The sequence below is a fragment of the Naegleria gruberi genome (genome assembly GCF_000004985.1).
Source record: "Naegleria gruberi genomic scaffold NAEGRscaffold_24, whole genome shotgun sequence".
In the NCBI taxonomy this organism is placed as follows: domain Eukaryota; phylum Heterolobosea; class Eutetramitea; order Acrasida; family Naegleriidae; genus Naegleria; species Naegleria gruberi.
The window spans coordinates 208,728-234,855 of NW_003163303.1; the positions used below are offsets into that span (position 1 = coordinate 208,728).

A 26,128-nucleotide genomic window follows, 5' to 3' on the forward strand; every position below is an offset into this window, starting at 1 on the left:
TTGTTATTATTCTTTCATCAGATAATTTGATTATATTTAAATATCTTGCCTTTCCAAGTTAAATCTTTGTTGAAAAATATCATTTCTTACTCCGTTGTGTGTTTTGTTGTTCATCAAATTATTATTAATATTATTGGTTCTTGATATTTATTGAAGAGGCAAAAGCTGAGGAAGAAGAATAACATTAAAAAAATTGAATTAAAAAATGAGTGAATTGAAACTTGTTGCCGATTTGACCAATGCAGGAAACGTAGTAAAGGAAGTGTGTATATCAACAACTCATGCAGAAGATTCCGTATGTCATATTTGGGATGTTCAAACAGGAAATATCATCAACACATTAAAAAGAACAAGAAATAATCGTGGCTGTATTAGTTTTATTCCCGAACATTTATGTTTAATATCTGCTCAATCGGATAAGAGTAGAATTTTCATTTACGATATCAGAAAGGAACAACCATTATATGAATGTCCAGTTGCTGAAAAAATCACTAGTTTAGCCACTTATGGAATTTGGTGTTTTGGTGGAGGTGAAAATGGTACTGTTTATGTTTGGAATATTCTTACAGGAAAATTATTGAGAATTTTCAATGCTCACTTGAAGACAATTACCTGTATGGATGTAAATAATGATTTCCTTGTTACTGGATCTCTTGATACACTTATTCAAGTTTGGAATTTGGCAGAGTATGTTTGTTCTTTATCTTGTTGTTAATCATCATGTATTATTTTCATTATATTTACTTCTATTCCTCATATGAATGGTATTGAATCAATAATTTAATTGTGAATGAATGAAATCATAGCTTATTGGATATTAGAAATGATGAAAGACAAGTCACTCCAATCTATTCTCTTTCAAGTCACTCATTGGCTGTTACAAGTGTTAAATTCTCATCATCTAGTCATACTAAATTAATTACCACAAGTTTGGATAGAACATGTAAAATTTGGGATATTTCATCAGGCATTGAAATTACTTCAATTGTTTACCCATCAAGTGTTTTGTGTGGAGTTTTATGTAAGAATGAACATGATTTATTTGTTGGTTGTTCCAATGGATGCATATATCAAATGAATCTCTATCCACATAAACCTCAATATTTGGATGAAAGTAATCAAGATATGTATGACGATGATGAATATGATCCATTATTGAGTGGAGCTAGAATGGTGGTCAGTGAATTGGGAGCCAGTTCAAGTGGAACAAAGAATCTTACATTGGAAAGTGATACATCGAGTGATGGTTCCTCAACAAGAGGTTCAAGATATATGTGTTATACATTTAAGGCCCACAGGTAGGTTTTCAAATTCAATTTTGGTTGAATTATCATTTAATAATTAGTAATGCTGTTACAACTTTGGAATTAACTCAAGATGGATTAATTATTGTCAGTGGTTCTAAGGATGGTAAATTAATTACTTGGGATGTTAAATCAAGACAACCTCTTGTTACTTTCAAGAAGCATTCCATTGCTGTTGATACTGAAATTTCCAACTCTGTAATTTCCACCATCAACATGACTCAATTCTCCTCATTCCACAATAATGAAAATGTCAAGCAACACTCAGATCAACAACAAAAACAAGCCAGAAATACATCATCCCTCTCTATTAAGCCATTGAAAAAGTTTGTTGATACACAAGGTCTCTTATTAGAAGTCAACTCAACCAATGACACTTGGAATACTCTCTTTGCTGATTCTGATTTTGATTTGAAACTTTCACAACATTTCAACACTCCTGAAAGCTCACTTACTTCCTCATTGGTTCATCAATCCCTCTCCAAGATTAAGTACAAACCAAAGACAGTCTCTAGAGGCATTCAAAAGAAGGAATCTTTAATGGTTAAGAAACTTGTTGCATTACAAAAGAGATTTGCTGAAACTGAACAATTGTACAATCAACAAAAGTCTATCAATGATGATCTCCTTGAAATTGTTGAAAAATATCAAATGAAGGAAGAACAAGAAGCTGCTGCTGCTGCTGCTGTTGAGGAAAAGAAAAAGACATCATCAGCCAAGAAGGCTTCTTCTGGTGGCGGTTTCTTCCATAGAAAATTCCAATAAATTCACCTTAAACTTTAGATTCAAACTTTAAATAAATCACCACAATAAATACAATTTTGTTGATACTTTATCGAGAATAGTCAGCTTTAAATCCTTAGGAAATTAATTTTGTGATACGACGCAAATTTTACCAGCGACTGCATTTTGTTTGTGATGTGTTGTTGCTCTCTGCATTTTGCTTCCGTGGCAAATAATTCAACGGACAATGGCAAAAAATCAAGCTGTCAAATGTTAAAAAATTTATTTGGTGGAGAAGCAGTAACACTTTTTTCCTTTTCCTTCAAGATATCATTGCATTTTTGTCGCAATGCACTTTGTCCATAGTAATAAACACACTCTATTTCATCATCTCATCTTATATAGTCCAATGCTGACTCTATTTTTTGGTTGTTTTACATCTTGCCGCTTGGCATAACACTTATTTTTCCGATTTCAGAAGAAAGGTGATTGGGTATCAAGTCATCAGAGTGACAGTAACATGTGTATTGCAAAATACCAGGAGCAAAAGCAAAGGCAACGGCTTTGAGTCGTATCACATTTTAATTTTCTAAAGAAATTATGGAAAAAATTTATGAATGAATTGTTTCACTTTTTAAAGATTTTTCGAGTCAATATTCCAACATGAAAATCCTTCAACAATTTCTAGTAAGGATCTTTCCTCAATTCTAAATGAATTTTCCCTGAATATTTGTAAATTGAAATTAGATGGTGAATGCAAAATATCTGAAACTCTCACTCCTAAAATATCCTTTCCAACTGCAATGAAAATGATCGAATTGATATCAGAAACTTGCTGAAGAGCTGGATATTTACAAATCATATCTAATGATTCAAGTTTTGAGAATCGAACAGGACCAGAAATAATGTTGAGTTTCGGATTTAGAAATTTTCTGTCAGCATCCCATTCGAAACCATGGACAAACTCCAACAATGAAGGTGGAATAACCAAATTCAAATCATAATATTGCTTAATATTTCCGTCAAAATTGGATCTAAAAGGAATAGTTTCCTTTATCATTGCGACTATTCGATTGTCTAGAATTCTCTTATAGGGATTTTGTGTTTTAGGGAGAGGTGGGAGAGTTCTTATAAGAATCTTTCGTATTTCATTTTTGTCCAGTTCGCAACTCTCATCATTAAGTAATTCGTCCAACGGTGATGAAGAGGAAGAAAAGTTTTCTATCGAATCGTAACTGTTAGAAATGTTTCGTTTCATATAGGAATCCTTATCAATATGACAAGAGCTTATTGAACCATTGGATGAACGATGAAGAAGTGAACCAACACTCGAAGAAGCAGATCCCAAACAAACTGCAGATGAGGTAATTGCTGGCATTTTATTGTAAATAAAGAAATGAAATTGACACTTATTGATGTGATACTTTACAGATAATGAATAATTGTTCGTGTAAAGATACATCTTACAAGTATATTTTCATTTTATTAGTTTGAGAAATGAATGTGTACTATTTTCTATCCCAGCGCTTAAAACGAAGAGCCAGATAAATGGCAATTCTCATAATAATGAGCATTCCAAAGAGAATTAGGACATTGCCCCAGATTGGAATGTGATTGCTACCTTCAAAATAATAATTGAGGGCATCTTCTCCAGATTTAAAACAAGTAGAGGAGGTAAGTGTGGCAACAGTTTGATTCCAATTCAATTCCGAACATAATTGCTCTGTATATGGCTCAATAGATATTTGAGAGCTTCCATTGATAGGGATTGAAGTTCCATTTCTGAATGAGCAAATATCAGTCATGTTAACGGTAGAGAGGATCTTATTAGTAGAAGAGCATTCAAAAGACATTCCACTCAATTCGGCTTGTGCCAAAGCATGAACTGAATATCTGAATAAACTGGTATATGAGAATGGATAAAACCATCCACCAATTTGAGTATTTCTAATAAGGAAACCGCTGAAGCTCCTAAAAGATGAAAATAGTTATTAATTTGCTTAGAAATTATTAAACTAAACTTACATCCAAATTGTAATGACAACAGAGAGAATCAAGTTGCCAACACCAACAGACTCACAAAGAGCTCCAATAAACAAACCAATTGATTCACTCAACCACTGAACAAGAATCATAATTGCACAAAAAATAAAAAAGTTGCCTGGATTGTTCTGAAAACCAACCAACCAATAGGCACAAATTAAGTTGACAATTGGGAAAATTGCTTCAACAGGAATGTGGACAATAGTGTATGATGTGTAGTATGTGAGAGTGCTGTACAGATTCGATTCTCGTTCTCTTGTGAAGAGTAATCTCTGTTGAGGGAAGGTAGAAACAACAGATGTTGCAGGAACAATAGCAAAACAAGTAACAAGGAAAAATAAGGCAGAAATTCTATCTGTAATGCCCTGTTGATCTGCACTGAGCTTAAAGTAGAGAAGTCCACAAAATAGTCCCAGAAATACTGCTTGAACAAGTTCAGAAAGGACCAACAAAGGATCTCTAAAGGTGGATCTCAGATTTCTATAGGTTAAAACGAGTAACTTTAGAAAACCTTCAATGAGGATGGATTGAATATTTCTTCTTTCATCAGAGTCTGTGAGAGGGTTATCCAACACACTACCAGTACTAGTTTGAGAGGAATTATATTTGGATTTGTAAAATGAAGAGAGCAAATCAATCCTATTCTGAATGATTTCAAGTTGTTGTTCCATTGTCTTTTCTCCATCATTATCGATACAAATTTCAATACAAGATCCACTCTTTGCAACAACAGCTTCTGAAACAGAGGAGGTCATACTTTTTTCTTGTCTCAAATATGGATCCGAGACAATGGAAATAAGAAAATCAGCTGGATTTGTGTCTTCTGGAATTGGATAATCAATCTTTTTCAAATAACTTTTAACCTGTGAAACTGGGCCACAGTAAACAAGTTTACCCTTGGCAAGAAGAATCACATTATCAAATATGCCAAATAACTCTGACGATGGTTGGTGAACGGTGGCTACAATTGTCTTGCCTTGCTCATGTGCCAATCTCTGCAACTTTTTTCCAATTTCTAAAGAAGTATACGAATCCAATCCTGAACTATATTCATCCAACAATAGTAAATCAGGATTGTTGATCAATTGAATAGAAAGAGAAGTTCTTTTTTTTTGACCTCCTGAAGCACCCTTCTTTTGTTCAGTACCAATTTTAACATTTCTATGAGGATATAATCCAATATCATTCTCAACCTGGAAGGTTCTTTCGCTACACATTTTCCAAATATCTGACAACTTGTTACCCTCCTTGTGTTTGTACTTTAACAGAGAAGATTCTAACAGGATTTCATGAATAGTGTCTGTGGATAATAAAATATCATCTTGATAGACATAGCCTCCTTGTTTGTGAAACAACTTTTTGGTTAGGGGTTGTCCTTTGAAAGTGATGGTTCCAGAACATCCCTTCCTTACACGTTTAGAAATAATGTCAAGCAAAGAGCTCTTTCCTCCTCCACTCCCCCCAATTATCATCGTTAATTGTCCAGAGGGAATGGTGCATGAAATGTCAGACAGAATTTGTTTTTTCTTTCTTTTGAATCCAATATTCTCCAAAATCAAGGCTTGAGAAGCATTCGGCAATTCATGATGAAATTGCTGGGTTAAAAAAGCATCCTCCATTGACAATGTAGTACTAGTTGAAGATTCAGCAATTTGTAAAGCTTGTTGTGTTTGAAATTCGTTCATATTTGTCATTATAATATTTTGTTATTTCTTTTTCCATTAGTAATACGAGGAGGTAGGTTTGATTTTATAGCAAACAAGGCAGCCAACCATCTCTATCGAAAATAATGCTTTGATTCCTCTTGTGATTGGTCCTCGGGTTCTGAAAAATGATTGAAGTCCAATGTCCACTCCACTGTTCATTTTCAAAAAACCACTCCAACTTGCCGCCAATTTTTAAGAATCACATGTACCTTTTTTTAATATCCATCATCAGCAAGGTCGAATTTTTCCAAATCATCATCAAATTATTTAATAGTAATTTATATTATTAAAATATTGATCCACCATTTGTAGCACATTAATTGAATATCATCAAATTTTTGTTTAATTTTGTTCTCGTGTGTTTGTCGCTGCAATTCATGAAAAAAGATTTAAGAAACTATGATCGCACCCGAGTATTTTAGTTTTGGTCATTTTTTTTTTGAAAAGAAAAAAAAGGTAAATTGAATGGCGGGTAGCTTTTTGAAATTGAAACGTAACTAATTCAGCTTCGACTAGAACAATCTAAAGACAGATATCATTGTGAATAAAAATTTAAACACAGGAGTGCGTTTGTTACTAGACAATTAAGTGTGTGTACTGTTTGAATTGAGTAAGGTGAGTGAGGTTAATGAGTGAGGTTTCAATTTCAAATCTATTCGAAATATTAAAGCTGAAAAGAGAACTGCATGTGCAACTTTGGTGAAAACCAAATTTCTTACAGCAACTATTGTACGACAATATGACTTAGTTTTAGATTCTGTTCATGTAATTATGATTCAGTATAGAATTATTGATCTTTGGGGAAATAGTCTATCATTTAACACGTGAAAAAGAGTACATCCACTTCTAAGGGTCAGTAAATATCTTTGCACCAGTCAGTCAATGCTGGATAGAATTTGGTGTTGAGGTTTGATCTGTAACCAAAGTGCAAGATTATAATTTTCTGTGGTTTTCATTGGATTCACGATCAAAAAAATGTCAACAATTCATAGAATTGGGTTGTCAACAAGGTTGTTAATGATATTGTTGATTACAATCTTGTCAATCAATTCAATTGACTCATATCAACATTACAACAATATTTCAATATATTACAGTAGTGATATTTATATAGATCCATGCAATAATAACACAACACCTTATCCATGTTTTAACAAGGTATTAATACTTGACAATTCCCAAATATCTTTCTTTCGATCACAATATCAAACTCTCTTTTTATTCAACAGTTATTTGGATTTATGTGAAATTTACACAATACAAGATACAAGTTATTGTCTTGAATGGGAAAATTACACATTCAGTCCGTCCTTTCAAGACTATTGCATGTATTGTAATAAGGTTGACAATGAGTTGAGAAGAAAACTATGGAACGATTTCCCATTCATTCATCGAAATGTAATCAACAACTCATCAATGGAATTGTGCAAAAGTGAGAGAGCTACACCAGTGCTGACGAGTTTTATTGGTGCTAACTTTACAATTCCAGATATTTTGTGTTATTGTGAAAAGGATCAGTTTTGGGCGAGTGATTGTAATCAAGTGCATTCGTATAGAACTTTCTATGCTTTTCAGTATTTGATTGAGATATTTTCGTTCATTGTGTCGACTGTGTCGATTATTGTGTTATTAATACCAACAGTGTTGCATTTGAGAATATTTAAATGGGTGAGAGTGCACATTAAGAAATTTAATACCAAAATTAGAATTTTGTGGAATGGAAATGGAAATAATGAAGTGGGATTTTTAAATGATGATGAAATTTATTTGAAAAACCATTTGATTTGGTTCAATGTCAAGCATTTAGTATTATTTTTTAAAATAATAATTCCAATTACCATTTTAGTATATTCTATAGTTAGAACAGTTATTTTATTTGGATTTAAGGAATATTTTTCTGTAAGATATGTACAAGCAGTTGTATATTATATTACTTTATTATGTTTATTTACAATAACTATTATTTGGATGAATTTTGTTTTGAAAGAAAAGAAAAAACAAGAAAATGATAATTTGTTAATTTATTTAAGAATTGTTTTTGTGATTGGAATTGTATTACTATTGAGTGTTGCTATTGCATTCACTGCTTTATCCCTTTCAGGAGAATCTATGGGAAGTGGAATTTTATTGATAATTCTAGTTTCCATTTTTATAACTTTGAGCATCTTACTTACTATATTTGGGTTAAAATTATTTATTGATTTAACAAGAAGCAAAACGATTAAAGACCGAGCATCCTCGTTCAAATCATTGAAATTCACCAAATTTATACTTCTCATTAACATTTCCTTTATCGTTTTGTGTTGTTTCTTTTTGGCATTTGCTGTAGAGAACTTGACACAAGGTAGTTTTGAGAGAGGAACTGAATCACCAATGATATTTATTGTAATCATGGAGCCAATAGTCGAAATATTAATCATTTGGTTGTTATTGTTATTGACCTTTTACATGTCAAGTGTAAAATCAGTTTTAGATATTTATGAGTTTGTGTATTGGCCATTAAGAAGTTTAACTTGTAATTGTTTTGGAATAAGTTTGGAAAATTAATAAACTACTGTGGAGTGTTCATTCTAAGCAAGTTTTCTAAATATCATAATATACATATTTATTTAAATTGGAAACTACAAACCCTCGTATTCCTTTACTCACTGATAGCAATATATCTATCTCCCATATCATCACCATCCTCATCATCCTCATCATTAACTTGCACATCCCACTCATTATCAGCTGGTTGTGTATCTACAATAATTGGAAGTTCCAACAATCTGTTTCTCATAGATTTGCTAAGATAACAACGATTCATATCTAGAACCTCAAGTCCCATAAAATCTGTTGTCAAACCTCCTTCTAACTTGTCAATAAATTTTGAAACTCCCTTATCTGATAATGTTCCTAAGGAAATATCAATAATTTTCACTCTCTTTGAAATTGAGCTATCGAAAATATCACCACAAATCTTATCAATAGACTCATAGTTTCTCAAACCCAAATATTCCAATGATGGGAAGATGCCATTCTCTTTTGGACTTAATAATTTTTCCTTTAGGAGTTCTGGTTGAAAGTCAGCTCCTTGATTGCTTGTTCCCAAGAAAAGCTCTAAGTGTGCTAATTTTGGCAAATAAGCTGTGAATAAATTACGTAAGAAAACCTCACTCAATCCTGCGGAAATAAAAGTGATTGATCTCAAATTGTGATGAGAGAAATTGGCAGAGAGAGCAAGTTGGATTGACCCTTTTGACATCCAAAAATTTAATTTTGGCATGGCATTCAAAACTGGTGTAATATCATCAATGCAAATCCAAGAGACTTCAGCATCACTTTGATCGATATCTAAATAGTAGATACTTTTGATATTATTCAAAATTTCACTATTTTTGACGATCCAGTTTGAATATGTCTTTGGAGGAGTATCCATTGAATCTTCAGTATAACGACCAAAGTTGATTTCATCAAAGCTTTCAATATGTTGCTTGAGTAATCTCAATTGCTTTTTAAGGCCTCCCTTAAATGTTGGACCATTATTTTCTCCAGCATTGTCTTCATCAAAAGAATGACTGAAATTTTCACCATTCGTAATCTTGGCAGTTCTTAATGAGGAAAGTAAATTTTGATCGTAGGCATATCTAAACTTGATTGATTCCAATAAACTCAAGGTAGATGTGAATTCTTCCTTCTTTGCATTAGGATAGAATTGGAGAGCCTTTTCAACAGAAATTGATTTTCTGTTAACCATTTCCTTAAACTTTTCAAAATTTAAGGAGTATCTCTGTAATTTGTCTTCACTAATATTCACAGCAACATTTGCTTCCTGTTGTTGTTCTCCTTCAGTTGGCACATCGACAGGTCTATTATCTGAGTATTGCTCATCATGGAGAAGAGAAAAGAATTTGTATGGTTCTGACACTTTTCTTGTTGATCTAATGTAATTATTCATTGTTTGAATGAGGAAAGTAATGGTTGACTCATTATTTTCATTAGTAATCATATCATTGAAACGTTTACAAACTCTTGACAAGAGTAATAGTTCATCAATGGTTACATATTTGAAAATTGAAAATAACAAATCATCTAAAAGAGGAAAATTGGTAAATTTAACAATATTCACCACCTCACTCTCATCAATTTTTCTCTTTTTAGCGAGAGGTTGAAAGTCTAAATCATCTTGACCATCATCAGCTTCATCGTCATCATCTTCTTCTTCCTCTTCTTCATCTTCATTATCAAATGAATACTTGGTAGCAGGTTGAAGCTCACCCAATTTAACAGAATCCCAAATAAAATCCTCCTTCACAATGATTTTCTCCTTTTCCTTAGCGGCTGAAACTTTTGTTGTTTCCTCCTCAAATTCCTTTTCTATCAACACATCATATCACCATAATCATCATCAAAATATTATCAAATTATTAATAAATTGTTATCATTATAGTGCGCATCATGGATCAAAGTATTATTATTCAATTAATTATCATCATCATCAATAAATTACCTGTTGTAATCAAGTGAGTGACTGCCTTGGTAATGGAAGCAGCAGTTTTACCACCATACTTTTTAATTTCATTTTCAACTTCTTTCCGTCCCTTGCTTAGGGTACCAGAGATGCAAAATACCAATGAATTGAAAAGTTTCTTGTTGGACATTTTTTTGTTTCTTTCTAATTAGAAAGCTCTTCTCAGATTATCTTTGCATGGAAGGGTATAATAATAATTGTAAATTCGGAGATTGGTTCCTCCACCAATTTCTGGAAAAAAATTTGGCGCCATAAATTCTATTGGCCAATTCAACGGAGTTAATGAAGCAATCCTTACTAAACCAGATTCAAATTATTGAACTTTAGAGTCCAATACCACTCAACATTCGAAAGAACTTACAAAGTTTCAAAAAGAAGCAGAAAAAAATGCTGAATGTTCTTCCTCCCGAAAACATTCATCAAATTTTCAGCTATTTAGATTATTTTCATGATGTTTTTCGGCATCGAAAATTAGCAGTCCCCGATTTTAATATTATTCACGAATGGACCACTGATGATTTTAGTGCTACAATGGATTTGGAATATTCGGAAGACTTGTTAGATAACAACACTTCATGGGAACCTCTCTTTCTTACATGTAAATCATTTTATGAAGCCTTTGAACTGTTTCAGCCTTCAGAAATTAAAATACAAATGGTGAATGGAGAGAAAAAGAATTGGGCAAGATTTTCAATTGATAGGGATTATTTGCAACTAGTGCGGAGTCTTAAAATAATTCCTATTCATGATAACAAGCAGTGCACAGAGGTGTGAGATTACAAGATAGGAATTATGTGGAGAAGGCATTGGAAAGGATTATGAAAAGGTATGAAAATGTATTTGATCGAGTTGAATATGTCAACTGTTTTGCACCTTTGGGGAGGAATTATTGGACTAAGAGTGGAGTGAATTATAATTTGAAAAAGATTTTTAGAAATGTGAAATATCTAGTTTCAAATTATAGTTTAGCCCAAACTACTATCTCAAGTTTTCTTAATAGATCATTTTTTATTGAAACTGATCATATTGAACTCAATCACTACAATTCTATTTATTACACAGAGGAAAGGGAAATTGAGCATTTGAGTTTGGCTCAAAAATACCTTGGTAAACGATCATTTCACATAGAGATATTTCTTGCCAATTCAATATTTTATGAACGTTTTGATACTTGTAAATATATTATCAAAAATTTCAATATTGACATTGGATACTTTCAACATTTTTGGAATACTGTCTTTTCGAGCTTTATCAATATTCATGACAAGCATTTAGATATTTTACGTTTAATTTATATGAAATACAGATCATTTAGGATTTTTATTGCAAACATGAACAGCTTGAAACAGTTGAAAATGCTTGAAAAACATCAATTTATTAACTTTGATCTAAAAAGATGTTTGAACATTAGTTTAATCAAAGATTTATACTCTAGTGATATTGTTATGTCAAAATTCAGCAAAAAGTACAACATTAATTTTAACAAAATTGGAAAGTATGGTTTTTCATTGTTGAGCTTGGATGGAATTGACAGTTTTTATTCTTGTAAATGGGGCAGTCCTGATGTTTTTGGTGTGACACCTTTTATGCACAACTTTACCAAAGATATTTCACAAACTGTACAGCACATTATGATGAAGGATAATTTTGGAAATAATTTTTTACACTACTTGTTTTCGAATGATCAAAACAGAGGTCGATCTTATTTAGTAACATATTCGGACATTCGATTTGCTAAAAAAATTCCTAAAGACGTGTTACTTAAATTGGAACAAGAAGAGAATGATACAGGATTCACACCAGCAGAAATAGGTATTGCCAATGGGTGGAATATGTTCCAGTTTCAACCTTTACCCTCAAAAATATTCCGTTACAAAAGAATTGAAATGTTAAATGATAAGTTATCTCGTCCATTTGCACTATTAGATGGACTTGAGGTGAATATGGCTATACTAATGGCTGTAGGTTCTGGAAACAAACATCCACATTTGGATTATACTATATATCAGGATATCAATTATAGAGATGTAAATGGAAAGCACTTAATTCATTATTTTACTGAGTATGATACCAGTAAAATCTACAATGCCACACAAATTAGATCATGTCAGCAAATATTACAGACACCAGACCAAAATGGAACCATTCTGTTGCAGACATGCAATAATTGGTATGATCATTTATTATATGCAACTACTTGCTATTGGAAAGGTTCTCCTACTATCAACATTTCTGGTTACTTTGATAATTTAGGATTTAACAGGATTATGTATGGCATGTTAAAATTCACTTCTACTACTTTCAAATATCTCATTTCAGAATCTATTGTACTTGGATTTGATTACTCTAATGAAAATTATCCAAGACTATTCCATATTACCTTTCAAAATAAGGATGATAATATTCACTTTGAAATTGACAGTGGATTAATTCCAAGAATAACAGGAGGTTTTCAATGGTATGACGGAGAGGAAGGAGATGAATTTTCACACTTTGTAATCAGATTGTGTATTCAACAATTCTTGAAAGACAACCATTATGCCTTTCAGTCGGTGGTCAGTTGCTTGGTTGCAAGAGGATTGAAATTTGATGTTGTGAAAAATTCCAGAGGAAAGACAGCACTTGATTTACTGAACGAATTTAAAGAAAATAATCCTTCAATTGACTTGGGAAGTATTTGCAAACAGGTAACCAAAGGATCCACTAAAAAATCACAAGCGCTGGTTGAGTTTAAAATCAAACATACCAAATGCCCAGAGGAGGTAATTATTTCCCAAACAAATACTTCATTAGTGGTGAAGAATAGTTTTCTTTTATATTACCACGTTTCTATCAAAAGGAGTCTTTACTTTGCACAAAAAGAAATGAGCACCGATAACAAAGGAATGATTTCTCAATAATTTCTACTGAATAGATTATCAACACCTATGTCCTCCAAAAAACAAAGCAAAATCGTTATTGTAAATCAAATATCCTGTGCAACCACTGAATGTCAGAGAAGCTGTAAATCTAATTCTACCCATCATTTTTTCATTTTTCATTAAGGAAAGTAACTGCTTGAGGCATCCCCAAGCAATTCTCAATCTTCTTGGTCTTTCATACGAACAAAGCCATACTTGTGGTGGTTTGAACTGTATTTTCCATTGGTCATACATGTATGGTAAATAATTGCAACTGGTTGGTTGACTATCAACACATTTACCAATAATTTCCAATATCTGCTCATCATTGTCATTATTAAAAGCGTCATTCAGTGCATTGACAGTTTGAGGTTCATCCACCAGATAATTCCAACAAGATCCTATTGTAAAATATCCTGAACAATTCATTGCAGAGGTAGAATCATCCAATAATTGTGAGATCATTAACTTTTCATAAGTATTCGTATAGAAATAGTGAAGCATCTTTTTCCAGTTAATTTTAGGATTCGTCCTGTAGAATTCATCCAACACTCCAACCATCCACTCATTCCCACTTCCCAATTTTCTATATTTGGACTTGCAATTTTTAGGTAATCTCTCAATTAGCTTTTCCCAAACATTTTTCCTCACACAAACCACCTCCTCATCAATTTGTGTACTTGTGAAATGGTGATAATAGTAATTCAAGTCTTTCCAATTTAAATTTAAATGAAATTCTTTAAATTTTAAAAACCAAAAGTAACAAGAAAGAAGCAACGAATCGGAAGGATTTGCAATTATCACTTGACCATGATTTCTCGATATTTCCTGATGATGAAACAATATGGAGCCAAATTGACGACAAACTAAGCCAATGGGTAAAAGTTTTTTAATGGGAATAAATTTGAATATTTCCACAAGCAAGTAATCATCATGGAGTAGCAGTTGAGACATTTTTTGGGATCTTTCCACAACCTCCTTCAAACTGGAATAGCTGTCAAAAGTTAAAAAAGTGGTAGATATTTAACAGTTCACAGATTTATTGTGTGTTATGAGGAAGAAGTGCTGTTTGTAGTGTTGGAAGAAGTAGTTACTACAGTGAATGTATCGACAGATTCAAAAGTTGTTTGAGAAACTTTCACAGAAATTGTTCCACTTGTGGCCAAAGGTGGAACCTTAACTAATAATACTGTGCTATTGGCAGACGAAACTGTAGCAGAAACTCCATTAAACTTGACAATGTTATAAGTTGTTTGAGTAGAATTGAATCCACTTCCATAAATAACAACTGTAGAGTTGACACTTCCACTTGAAGGTGAAAAACTTTCAATTTTCAATTGACTGGATGTGTAAAATTTAACATAGAGACCAAAAGCAATGGCAACACCAATAAGGAGAACAATGGCAGCCAAGCAGCAGATGGTAGACACAACAGAACAAGATTTAGACGACATTTTTTGAATTATTAAAGTGAAAGAGTTTCGTATCGGCTTTTAATACTTGTTGGTAACAGTTCTGAGGGAGGAACACAAATATTGATGTTTGTTTCTAATAGACTTGTTCCAAACAATGTTTTAAATGTCCTCTTCCTTAATGAACTGTTTTCCGTTGCAGAACACATCTAAAAATGGATAAGTATCTCCGTAAAAGAATGCCTCCCTTGGGAATCGAACCCAAGACCTCTGTCTTACTAGGACAGCGCTACTGCCAACTGAGCTAGGAAGGCTTACGCTTCACAATGAAAAAGTTCTTAATGTATGTGTAACTCCAACCCAAATACTTTTGTTTAATAATCCTCGTCCGTCCTATTGTTCTCTACTCTTTGTGCACATCTTAGTTTGGCACTTCTACTCCTCACATTGAATTCAACTTCTGCATCATCAGGTATGATTGTTCCTTTTGTAATCTTTTTAAAGGAATCTTGGTTCTCTTTCATGAAATCTTTTGTAATACGATCTTCTAATGAATGATAGCTCACCACAACCAATCTTCCTGTTCCAATCTTTAAAATATCTTTGGATGCATAGAGAGCATTCTGTAAAGCACTCAACTCATCATTCACAAAAATTCTAATAGCTTGGAATGTCTTTGTGGCAGGGTGAATTCTCTTCTTTTTTCTTTCATGGAATGGTGTTATTTTTTCAATTAAATTTGCCAATTCAAGGGTGGTCTCAAAAGGTTTTACATTATTTCTATAATCTACGATAGCTTTAGCAATACGATATGCCTTGTCATCCTCTCCAAATTTTGTAATCATTATTCTCAAATCGAGTTCACTCATATTATTCACTACATCTCTAGCTGTTGGACATTCATCATCCAATGGGTTCATTCTCATATCTTGAATTAAGGTTTTAGTTAGAATCAACATATCAAAACATACCAAGTGGACCTTCTCTAAGGAAGGAGAAACCTCGATGCCCTTGATCCAATTGCATTGAAGAAACTCCCAAATCAAACACTATTCCATCAATCACATTACTTGTATCTGATTTTAATTGTGGCACTATTTTTTCCTGAACCACTTTCTTAATTTCTCTAAAATTGACACAATGCACTTCCAATCTCTCCTTTCCAAATTCTTCATGTATCAACTTTTCATTCTCCTTAATGGTAGGATTATTGTAATAATCAGTATCAATTCCAATAACTTTACATCCTGGATAAGCTCTCAAAATCTCTCTCGTGTATCCACCAGCTCCAAAAGTTGCATCAATGAATAGCTTTTTCCCTCCACTGCTACTACTACTTGCACTACGGTTAGTGATCATCTTTTTAGAATGCTTTGATTTATCCAAATTCTTTCCCTCCAGAAGAGCACAACACTGCCTAACCAATACAGGCACATGGCTCTTATAATTAGAATCATCACTTTTATAATTTTCCAAAATATTATTATTATTATTTGTATCATTATTAGTATTTCCATTAAATTCCAATGAGTCTTCGGAAGAATTTACTGATTTTATCTTCTTGTTCATTAACTTCTTAGAATAGGAACAATAATTTACAGCAGGAGACTTTCGGATCATCATTAAAGAAAATGATGCCACCACCGAACAATAATAATTTAAAACTCCCTTCCTAGCACCCTCGCCACCAATCATCATCATCGTTGATGAAAACATTTTTTTAATTTGTATTATTTTCTCAAATTACTACTTATTAATTACTTGAATAATTCCACAAATTCATTCTTTCCATTGTTCTCTTGTTTGTCTACCACAGCCATTGACAATTCTTAATAGGATATTTGAAGAAGTACTTCTTAGACAAAGAAAGACCTTTTGTTTATATGAAAGCAAAAACATCCAACCAGCTCCGTGAAGTTGTTGGCCTTCAACAATCTCATTTGGTACCCATCCAAATGTAAAATGGTTTCTGTTTCTACTTTGACACAACCACCTTCATGTGCTCAAAAGACCTTTCAACTGTCAGCAAAGAAGAAAAAAATTAACGACACATCTTATTACCTCGGACAACAACAATAGCACATCAATAAGAATGCCAACATTTGTTCGTCGTCTGGTCAGTAAAAACAAGAAGAGACTCCAGGAGGATAATTTTGATCTCGATCTTAGTGAGTATTATTATTCATATATTCGAATAATGGATTATTTTAACTGTTTTTGTTGTTATTGATGAATAATATTAATATTCAGCCTATATTACCGATAATGTTATTGCTATGGTATGTGATCAATTGGTTCTTTTTCTAATTTTCATTTCTTTTCGATTGTTCTAAACCTTTCGAATGTGTTGTCAATCAATCGTTAATATTTTTGAACTTTGAATTATAATCATCTCTTTACTGCTTGCTAATAACAATTATTCATCATGATGTTTGATTTTACTTTCTCAACATTATTCTCATCACAAAATAATACATCATATTCGAAACCTTTCAAATAGGGTTTTCCAAGTGAAGGAGTAGAATCAATCTATAGAAATCCACGTGATGAAGTTGTTGATTTTCTCTCTACAAAACACGGAAACAAATATAAGGTTTATAATTTGTGTTCCGAAAGAGATTACAATGATGAAATATTCGAAGGGAGAGTGGGTATGTATAATATTGTGAAATTCAATGTTTTTTGATCTTTTTTAGCTCGTTTCCCATTTGATGATCACCAATCTCCATTATTTGATTCGGTTTTGGAATTTTGTGTCGATGTTCATGAATTTTTGAAGGATGGAAAGAATAATGCTGCTGTTGTTCACTGTAAGGCAGGAAAGGGAAGGTATGTAACTGTTTCTATTATATCTTGGAGAGTTCTAAATAACTTGTGTGTTCGTGATTACTATGTGGACTTGGTATCTGATACATATTTGTGGTGTGGTGGAATATTAATCTGAATTTTTTGATATCATGAACAATAGAACTGGAGTAATGATTTGTTGTTATTTATTATTCAGTCAAACTTGTAAGACAGCTCTTGATTCTTTGCATTTCTATGGTGATAAGAGAACTAAGGATGCAAAAGGTGTGACTATTCCATCTCAGAGAAGATATTGCTACTATTTTGAACAATATTTGAGAAATCAATTTGCATTGAGAGGATCTGTTAAATTACATCGTGTTACATTGAGAGAATACACAAAATCCAAGTATTACATTACAATTAAGAATTTAAAGAGAGAGGAAGTTTTCAGTTCAAAACAAGATCAAAATGTAACTTCAAGTGATGATAGAGTTGTTATTGATCTTAAGGAACCAATTGAATTAACTGGTGATTTCAAGGTTGTTTGTGTAAAGAATGGAGTGAATGTATTGAAATCTAATAATTTGTTACACTGTTGGTTGAATACAAGATTTATTACAAACTTGGTCAAGAATACAAGTCCTGGAAATGGTATGGGTGTAAATGCTTATCATAATTCCCTCGATGAAAAGATTCCACTCGTGAAAGCTATCAGTTTGGGATTACATGCCAAGGCAGAAGAAAAAATTGCACCAGAAAATGATGAACGACTTAAGAATGGTAAATTTGTAACAGTTTCATTGACAAAGGATGAATTGGATGGACCACATTCTGACAAAAACCACAAAACATTCTCTGAAGATTTCCAAGTTGACTTGACTTTTGAAATTTGTAACACTGATAAGGTTGAAGATGATTCCTACTTGCTAGGATTAATACCAAAAGAGTTCTTAACAGACCAATCAAAGAGACTTTCAGTTGGTGCCTCAACAAGAAGACAATCAGCAGTAACCAGAGGTTTAATCATTGACAGTCATGATGATGATTCTGTCGATATTATTGATGAAACTGCAACTACACCTCCAAGCACTTCATCCTCAGTGGTTGTGTCTAATGAGCAACAAACTCAAAATGAATCACAACAGCAACAGGGCACACTTTTCCAATAATCATCTTCCTCCTCTTCTGTTTATCAAACAACACACTTATTTTTTGTAAAGTACTTGAAATTTTGTTTGCCAATGTCTGGTAGAACAAAATGGCGCCATTTTGACCAACAATTTAAAATATTTTCGTTTTAAAAAAATAAAAAAAAAACGAACGGCTTTGCTCGTCTCATCCACACAACAAAATGCCCAAAGAACCATCACATAGTCTAGTAGTATCGGATGCCAAGTTAAACGAGCTATTAAACGATACGGTGTTTGTGGGTTCTGATCGTGAAGCTCAAAAGAATAGAATCAAGAATGGAGGTAGGTTCTTTCTATTAGTATTTTCGGAAAATATAATCAACTTGTTTTAAAAGATTTTAATTACTTTAAAGTGGACCAACTTAAAGCAATGATCAAGTTTTTGAGAACAGAATGTAATCGTTACGATTTATCACTTCAAGGAAAAAAAGCCAACCTTGTAGATAAACTAAAGGATGCCTTCTTCAATTCTTCACCTTCGGGGGGTAGTGGTAGCAGTGGCTCTGGATCATCATCTGGATCTTCTAAACAAACAGCCAAAAGGACGTCATTCACCACAATATCCAATGCTATCAAATTACAATCAGCCACTGATGAAGAACAGAGACTTTTAAGAGAATTTAATTTGGACAAAACATTGAAAGGAAGAATAGATCCGCACCAACAGGTAGAGCAATACTTGTATGTCAAAGTTTTCCATCAGGGGTTAGCATCATTCTCATTTGATTTGGATTTATCTGAAGAGGAATTTCAAAAGTTGACGTCACAAAATTATCAAATTAATATCCACTATTTTACTCACGATATGGTACCTAGAAACTGGAATAATGAACACCCAATTTTCTTTAATGGACACAAGTTGGATAACCCTGCCTTGAACAGAAAAATAGCTAAAGGAATGAAAAAGGAAGTACTGATTGTGTCTACTCCTTTTGTTATTAAAGGAGAGTACGCAAAAGTAGGTGTAAATCGAGTAGACATCAAGGCTGGCCCTTATAGTACTATGGATGGAAGACTAGTTGTAAATTTTTTGAAAATGCAAAAGAGTGAGGAGTTGGTTCAATCAATAGTATCTAAATCAACTGTAAAACATAACCTAGATTTGGACAATGAAAAAGTCTTGGATATTCTATTGGAAAACAAGATAAAGTATGTACCAGTAACATCAACAAATGAGTCAATAATAACCTTTGATGACACCAGTTCAAAGACAATAACACCAATAACAGAGCAAGAGAAAAAGAGTATTGAGACACTGTTAAAAATTGTGGGAACAGAGACACCAATAAGCAAGCACGACGATATGATTGATGAATTGGAAGGATGTGATGAAATAGTACCACTCAAAGACCCTCTTTCACTTTGCAGAATAGAGCTTCCAGCAAAAGGAAAATTTTGTGTGCACAAATCTTGTTTTGATTTGGTTGGATATTTGGATTTTGGAGCGAGTTCGAAAACTTATAATTGCCCAAGATGTGATAAGCCTCTTCCTTTCGATCAGCTTATTATTGATCCTTTAATGCAAAAAATATTGTCGAGTGTCAGTCAAGATGTGGACAAAGTTCTTGTGAGGCATGATGGTAGTTTTACAGTTTGTGACGATGCTCCAAAGAAGAAAATTGCAACACCAGCTAAACCACCAATAATAGCTGACATTATTGATGATGATGATGAAGATGATGTCATTCCTCATAGCGCTTCTCCACCATTCATGATTAGTACTCCTCCACCTCCAAATTCTATATTGGCAACAAATACAGCCTCAACTCCTCAAACTCTTTATCCACCTGTTTCTCTTGCTGATCTTTCCAGGTTTTTCTCTCCTTCCCTTACCCCTACAAGCAACTCACGTCCAAGTTTAACACCAAGTACACCAACACTCCAAAAAGGTACTCCTACTACTACTAGCAACCCATCTTCAAACACGAATGTCAATAGTTATGGTCTATCTGTTGATGATGCTATAGAGATTGATTAGAGGAATTTTATCATTATTGAACTGTTTAAATATTGGTAGTGATAATAGTAATTCCAAAATATGATTCCCTTAAACGAAGGATTGGATCCTTATTAATGGTACCATTACTAGTCGATTAAAAAAACTTCACAGGTTTGAATAATAATATGGATTATCCATCTTATTTCCTTATTCAATAACGTAATCCACTTGTCAAAATAGTTGTACAGCTTTCATAAAGTTTTTTGCCCGCTAAATGTGCTCACCCAATGAAAAGCTTTGATGAACAGTCATGGACAACCAATTCTTTCCAACGATTAATAATCCCTCAATCTTTCAATTTGATCGAACCAATATTCAACTAATAATAACATTGTACACGTAAGCAATATTATCAGAAAGTGAGCGTATTAATCATAATTGTCCTCATCCTCTTACAGGGTCAAAAGTCAATAATCAACAACCAACACATTCCACTACCATTAAATGTAAAACAAAGTTATTATGAAATTAAACTATCAATGAATTACCAAACCACCAAATTCTGTTGAGATTTTGCTCCACGCTCTCCTTTGTTGGGTGCCTCCCAGGTTTGCAAGATCAATTTCATCACCCAAACAAATAACACCAACGAAAAAAATACAACACGATTATTGTGTAAATTTTTGATTACCACCCATTCTATCATCACACACAAACCGAAAAATTCAATGTCCTCTCCAGCCGAATACACTCCAACTGAATCTGAAAAGAAGTTCTTGGAGGATCAAACCGATGTTGAAACATACAAAACACAAGAAGGAACTTATAGCGATGATCCAGAGGATGAATACTTGAAAGTTAAGGACAGGGATGATTCCTACAATTTGATTTATGAATTTTTAAAACAATTAACTCCTCAAACTGAGTTGTGGAGAATTTCCGTTCCAACCTACATTTTGCAACCACTCTCTCTTCTTGAGAAAATTTCTCACTACTCTTCTCCTAATAATACTATTGAAAAGATTAATGAAGAAGAATCAGCTGAAAAGAGATTTATTTCTATTTTGGCTTGGGTTATCAGTAATTGGAGAACCATCCCAAGAGCCGGTATGCAACAAAGTAAGCCATTCAATCCAGTTTTGGGTGAAATTTTCAAGTGTGAATGGAATCACGGTGCTGCAGATGATAATACCAAGTTCTTGGGAGAACAAGTTTCTCACCATCCACCTGTTTCTGCATTCTGTTGTCACAATGAAAAGCGTCAATTCACATATACTGGTTATGTTTTCCCAGTTACTTCATTCTCATGGAACTCTGTAACAACCTTGATGGACGGTGAATTCAAGATTGATCTTGGTAAATTCAATGAAGAATATATTGTTAACCATCCTCCAGTCAGTGTTAGTAACGTTTTGTGGGGAAATACTGTTATTGAAATTTATGATTATCTCAAAATTAAATGTCCACAAAGCGGATTCTATGCTGATATCTACTTTGATTACGGAAAGGATAACTACTTGAGTGGATACATTTATGATGCTGAAGGATACAAGAAGCATTGGATTGAAGGAAAGGTTAATCAATCTGTTCAAATTCAAAATTACTCAACAAGTGAAAAGTCAACCTTGTATGATGTTGCTACATTGACTCGTCCAACTAAGATTATTAAGCCTGTTGCTGAACAAGAACCAAGAGAATCAAGAAGAAATTGGCACAAGGCAGTTCATGCTTTGAAGAATGAAAAATTCGAAGATGCTCAACTTGAAAAGCACATTGTTGAAGAAAGAGAAAGAGCTTTCAGAAAGGAAAGAGCTGAAGCTGGTTTAACTTGGACACCAAAATATTTCAAATTGGAAGGTGAAAAGAAATGGGTTATCAAGGATAAGAATGTATTGACACAATAATTTTATCAATGCAAATTGTACAAATAATTTGTATCACATTTTCAAAATGTAAAATAGTAATTATAATTTACAGAAATAAATATAATTCGTTGTGAATTATTTAATAGAAGCAAGTTGATCTCTAATCTTTGATAGACCTTTAAGCATTGTAGATAAAGTTTCCTTATCCATTTCAAAATTAACTTGTTCAGTCTTTGGCATGACACCAACAACTTTGGATGGATTTTGTACATTCAATTGGATAACAACACTTGGAGCAGACATTTTTTGGATTACATTTGATGCAGTGCTCAGATCTACTCTCCATTTCATATCTACTAATTTTGGTAAACCAATTTGTGTATTAATTGCTTGTTCCTTCCAAACATCATAAAATTTGAGAATTGTTCCTGCAACTAATTTCTTTAAATTATCGTGTGATGTGAATGAAGTATCATTATCTGTAAATAATTCTGATGTCAAAATTGCTTCAGGAGTATTTAATTGATGATATACACAATATTGAATAACATGAAGAACTGTGGATAATAATTCCTCAATCACATCATGATAATTAACTTGTTGATTTTGCTGTAATTGTTCCGCAACCGATTCCACAAAATCAGAATTAAATCCGTCAAATCTAGTTTGATAAACTCTAACAAAAACCTGTTCCACAAAAACCTTTGATGGAGCTTGCAATAATAATAACAATGGTGTGAGTTTGATGGTTCTTGTATTGTTGAAATGTCTCATTTTTTTAATAAAGATTTTTTCGGATCAAGAAATATTTATTTATTAATTAATTTCTAGTAGAAATTGAGTTAATCTTTTTAATATTGGCCAATTGAATTAGTCAAATATTTTCAAACATTTATTACAAACATAATTGAGAATTATCAATTTGATAATAAATTAATATTTGATAATCAATTATGTAAAAGTATTCTTAATAAATTAATTTATTTTCTAATCACAATTTACATTTCTCTTTTGATAACATCTTCTTCAAAATCTATCAAAAATACAGTATAATCCTTGTTTTCAGTCATGGCAACTCTTACTTCAGCTCTCTAATTGATCCACACCACAATTGATAAGAATTGAAATATTGAAATGAGTACTTACAAAATCAGCTGCATTCAAAGCCCCTTTAATGATACCTGCACTGAAATAGGCACATTGCACATTCATATCTCTTGGTGGAGAAATGAATTTAGTTTCTAATGGTTCCTTCTCATAGATCATGTCTGTAATTATTAAATAATATTAAACTATTAAAATAATCCAAAATATTCAACACCTACATCTTGTAATAATCTTATTTTCTCCTGGAATAGCAGCAGCTTTTTCAATTGTTGTAACAATTCTTCCAAAAAGACATTTCCACATTGTATTTCCAATAAATCCCAACATGTTTGGTACTTTAATTTCTCTCTTTGAATTTTTATCTCTCAAAACACATAATTCAAGTAATCTTTGTCCGATCGGCATTCCTAATTGTAATAATCTTCATCAATACACAAAATCATTAAATTTTTAAATTCCAATCATCCCCTCACTATCAACCTACTTTTCATGCAATTCATTTACATCATTTACTCTTGATTGGCAATATTGTACAACTTCCGCAAACAGGAAAGAAAAGGCAGGCTCGCTCACCTCCTTTTTCTGTCTAATTAAATTTTGATCAAGAATATTTGGAGCATAATCTTTCTGTGGATAGGTTGGTGAATTTACAGTTGGTGAATTAACGATCGGGCTATTGGCAGGAAATGATTGTGTTGCCGTCCCGAAATTTGTTGTTGGTGTTTGACTATTCGATGGTAACATTTTTTTTTAAAATTAAAAAAAAATTTGAAAAATTAGAAATTTTGAAATATAATATAATAAATAATTATTGTAGAGACATCTATTTTGAGAATGGAATTTGATTCAGTGCAAGATAATGCATCTATGGAGCTGCATTCTTATTAACAGAGATACAAATTGGACAATATTCAAAGAGAAATGGCTTTTCGAAAAGAATGCTACTAAGGACTGGCAACTCTTTCCTTATGAAATCTTTTTTTCTCATTCTCAACCACCTAATATCAACCCAAACCATCAAACGTTACGAATCATCCATTCAAAAAAACAAATTTATCCACACACACAAATTCAAATCAAAAAAAACCGCTACATTTTTACGCTTTCTTTTGATGCATTTTTGTGTTCGACTTGTTGCTCCGTAAATCAACCAACACACACACACATATACACAGGATGAAGATTACCATCACCCGATATTCAATCTCAAAGAAGGAGAATGAGAATGATAAGCAATATGTGGTAGGTTTTTATATTTTTCCAATGGAATCCGATGATGATGACGATTTGTTGTGGTATTTGTTGATTTTTTAGTTGTATCATATTACTGTAAATTATGATGGAGTTATTTGGGAAATTGCGAGAAGGTATTCCGAATTTGAAAAGTTATATATTGCCTTGTCGAAAGTGATTAATACTAAAAAGTTTGGCAAATTTCCAAAGAAGGTGAGTTGCAGAGGAGTTTAATTGGAATTTCTGATAATTGTCATGTTTAGTATTTGACTGGAAATATGAAACAGGATAAGATTTTGGAACGTCAGAATGATTTGCAAAATTATTTGGATAATTTATTGAGTGAACCTCTTGTTCCTAATTTGCAGGAAGTTTTGGAATTCTTTGAGGTCAATAAGCATTGGGAAGAAATTAAGAATTTTGCAGCTCTTGCCTCTACTTCTAGTAGTTCAAATATTGCCCCACCTGTGGTTTATAACATTGATAATAATAATAATTTGAAAATCACAATTGACCATAATTTAGAACATTTAGTTTATAATGTTATTGATTCACCAACTGTTGCTTATCAAGAAACCGATTTTGATGAAGCTCCTCCAGTTGTTGTTGGTCAACCATCGAGACAGAGTGTTGAATCGAGACCATCTACTGAAAAATCAGAATCATCCCTTCAGGAATTTAACACACAATCTCTATTTGTAGCCATTCGTGATCACAATCCAAAAGATGAAACTGAATTGTCTTTCAAAGCGGGAGATGTCATTGAAGTGATTCAGAGAGGATCTTGTTCTTGTTCGGAACAAGATTGTTACTGGTATGGAAGAAATACAAGTGAAACAGGTTCACAACAAGGGTTCTTTGATGCCAGATGTTTGGATTTGGGCACTTTTAAACCAAAAGCATTCTCTGTTTTAATGACTGATGCTTACAATTCTGATGAGTCGATACAAATTGATGGAACAATCAAGGTTATTGAAATTGACTATGAAGCTGAACGTGAGGATGAAATTAGTGTAAGAAGAGGACAAACTGTTAAAATCCTTCCAACTTCAAGACAAACTAGAAAGGGATGGAAATTAGTTGAGATTCTCTCTGAATCATGTCAAAGAGTTTCTGAAACTGGCTTCATTCCAACAGAATATTTAATGATTCTTTAATTTATTTCGAGTTAAAAAGACAACAATTTTGAAAATGTAGTTATAAAAATCCTTAACAATTTAATTTAATATTAAAAGTGAGACAAGTAATCTGAACTACTCAAATATATTGTCTTGTAAGTCAACTTAGAACTTTAACATCAAAATTACAGAAATTAATAATTGTCAACAATATACTGTTAAGGTATAGGTATTAATTGCTAATATTTTTTAATGGCAATTTGTTATTCTACACTACAGTAAACTATT

General features: G+C 32.7%; 13 protein-coding genes and 1 non-coding gene across 14 annotated transcripts; 6 read left to right on the forward strand and 8 right to left on the reverse strand.

The window, feature by feature from the left end:
- Window positions 1–205: 205 nt before the first annotated feature.
- On the forward strand, window positions 206–2,091 carry NAEGRDRAFT_79762 (uncharacterized protein; the record flags this gene model as incomplete). Its single annotated transcript, XM_002677061.1, has 3 exons — window positions 206–687; window positions 807–1,298; window positions 1,346–2,091. 3 exons carry the CDS (start codon window positions 206–208, stop codon window positions 2,067–2,069), a joined length of 1,698 nt encoding a protein of 565 aa, XP_002677107.1. The 3' UTR covers window positions 2,070–2,091.
- A 554-nt stretch (window positions 2,092–2,645) lies between these two features.
- On the reverse strand, window positions 2,646–3,405 carry NAEGRDRAFT_79763 (uncharacterized protein; the record flags this gene model as incomplete). Its single annotated transcript, XM_002677161.1, has 1 exon — window positions 2,646–3,405. One exon carries the CDS (start codon window positions 3,403–3,405, stop codon window positions 2,662–2,664), a length of 744 nt encoding a protein of 247 aa, XP_002677207.1. The 3' UTR covers window positions 2,646–2,661.
- A 130-nt stretch (window positions 3,406–3,535) lies between these two features.
- Window positions 3,536–5,755, reverse strand: NAEGRDRAFT_67626 (uncharacterized protein; the record flags this gene model as incomplete). Its single annotated transcript, XM_002677162.1, has 2 exons — window positions 3,536–3,998; window positions 4,053–5,755. The coding sequence occupies 2 exons, from the start codon at window positions 5,753–5,755 to the stop codon at window positions 3,536–3,538; spliced, it is 2,166 nt and encodes a 721-aa protein (XP_002677208.1).
- A 2,606-nt stretch (window positions 5,756–8,361) lies between these two features.
- On the reverse strand, window positions 8,362–10,416 carry NAEGRDRAFT_79764 (uncharacterized protein; the record flags this gene model as incomplete). The annotated part of the gene is made up of 2 exons (XM_002677163.1): window positions 8,362–10,132; window positions 10,266–10,416. 2 exons carry the CDS (start codon window positions 10,414–10,416, stop codon window positions 8,418–8,420), a joined length of 1,866 nt encoding a protein of 621 aa, XP_002677209.1. The 3' UTR covers window positions 8,362–8,417.
- Window positions 10,417–11,617: 1,201 nt separating this feature from the next.
- Window positions 11,618–13,434, forward strand: NAEGRDRAFT_58049 (uncharacterized protein; the record flags this gene model as incomplete). The annotated part of the gene is made up of 1 exon (XM_002677062.1): window positions 11,618–13,434. One exon carries the CDS (start codon window positions 11,618–11,620, stop codon window positions 13,184–13,186), a length of 1,569 nt encoding a protein of 522 aa, XP_002677108.1. The 3' UTR covers window positions 13,187–13,434.
- An 801-nt stretch (window positions 13,435–14,235) lies between these two features.
- Window positions 14,236–14,640, reverse strand: NAEGRDRAFT_67629 (uncharacterized protein; the record flags this gene model as incomplete). Its single annotated transcript, XM_002677164.1, has 1 exon — window positions 14,236–14,640. One exon carries the CDS (start codon window positions 14,638–14,640, stop codon window positions 14,236–14,238), a length of 405 nt encoding a protein of 134 aa, XP_002677210.1.
- Window positions 14,641–14,838: 198 nt separating this feature from the next.
- On the reverse strand, window positions 14,839–14,912 carry NAEGRDRAFT_t318. The gene has a single exon. It is a non-coding gene; the product is annotated as a tRNA-Thr (tRNA).
- A 60-nt stretch (window positions 14,913–14,972) lies between these two features.
- On the reverse strand, window positions 14,973–15,957 carry NAEGRDRAFT_49113 (uncharacterized protein; the record flags this gene model as incomplete). The annotated part of the gene is made up of 2 exons (XM_002677165.1): window positions 14,973–15,487; window positions 15,570–15,957. The coding sequence occupies 2 exons, from the start codon at window positions 15,955–15,957 to the stop codon at window positions 14,973–14,975; spliced, it is 903 nt and encodes a 300-aa protein (XP_002677211.1).
- A 733-nt stretch (window positions 15,958–16,690) lies between these two features.
- NAEGRDRAFT_67631 (uncharacterized protein) lies at window positions 16,691–18,557 on the forward strand (the record flags this gene model as incomplete). Its single annotated transcript, XM_002677063.1, has 5 exons — window positions 16,691–16,766; window positions 16,849–16,877; window positions 17,099–17,249; window positions 17,295–17,427; window positions 17,567–18,557. The coding sequence occupies 5 exons, from the start codon at window positions 16,691–16,693 to the stop codon at window positions 18,555–18,557; spliced, it is 1,380 nt and encodes a 459-aa protein (XP_002677109.1).
- Window positions 18,558–18,709: 152 nt separating this feature from the next.
- On the forward strand, window positions 18,710–20,556 carry AM41 (uncharacterized protein; the record flags this gene model as incomplete). The annotated part of the gene is made up of 2 exons (XM_002677064.1): window positions 18,710–18,860; window positions 18,914–20,556. The coding sequence occupies exons 1-2, from the start codon at window positions 18,740–18,742 to the stop codon at window positions 20,554–20,556; spliced, it is 1,764 nt and encodes a 587-aa protein (XP_002677110.1). The 5' UTR covers window positions 18,710–18,739.
- An 857-nt stretch (window positions 20,557–21,413) lies between these two features.
- On the forward strand, window positions 21,414–22,364 carry NAEGRDRAFT_2279 (uncharacterized protein; the record flags this gene model as incomplete). The annotated part of the gene is made up of 1 exon (XM_002677065.1): window positions 21,414–22,364. A coding segment is annotated over one exon (951 nt), but the record flags the coding sequence as incomplete, so codon positions are not given.
- Window positions 22,365–22,517: 153 nt separating this feature from the next.
- Window positions 22,518–22,751, reverse strand: AM48 (uncharacterized protein; the record flags this gene model as incomplete). The annotated part of the gene is made up of 1 exon (XM_002677166.2): window positions 22,518–22,751. A coding segment is annotated over one exon (234 nt), but the record flags the coding sequence as incomplete, so codon positions are not given.
- Window positions 22,752–23,528: 777 nt separating this feature from the next.
- On the reverse strand, window positions 23,529–24,098 carry NAEGRDRAFT_4684 (uncharacterized protein; the record flags this gene model as incomplete). The annotated part of the gene is made up of 3 exons (XM_002677167.1): window positions 23,529–23,650; window positions 23,702–23,910; window positions 23,974–24,098. Coding segments are annotated over 3 exons (456 nt in total), but the record flags the coding sequence as incomplete, so codon positions are not given.
- Window positions 24,099–24,665: 567 nt separating this feature from the next.
- NAEGRDRAFT_49116 (uncharacterized protein) lies at window positions 24,666–25,879 on the forward strand (the record flags this gene model as incomplete). The annotated part of the gene is made up of 3 exons (XM_002677066.1): window positions 24,666–24,731; window positions 24,804–24,935; window positions 25,091–25,879. 3 exons carry the CDS (start codon window positions 24,666–24,668, stop codon window positions 25,877–25,879), a joined length of 987 nt encoding a protein of 328 aa, XP_002677112.1.
- Between the last annotated feature and the right edge of the window lie 249 nt (window positions 25,880–26,128).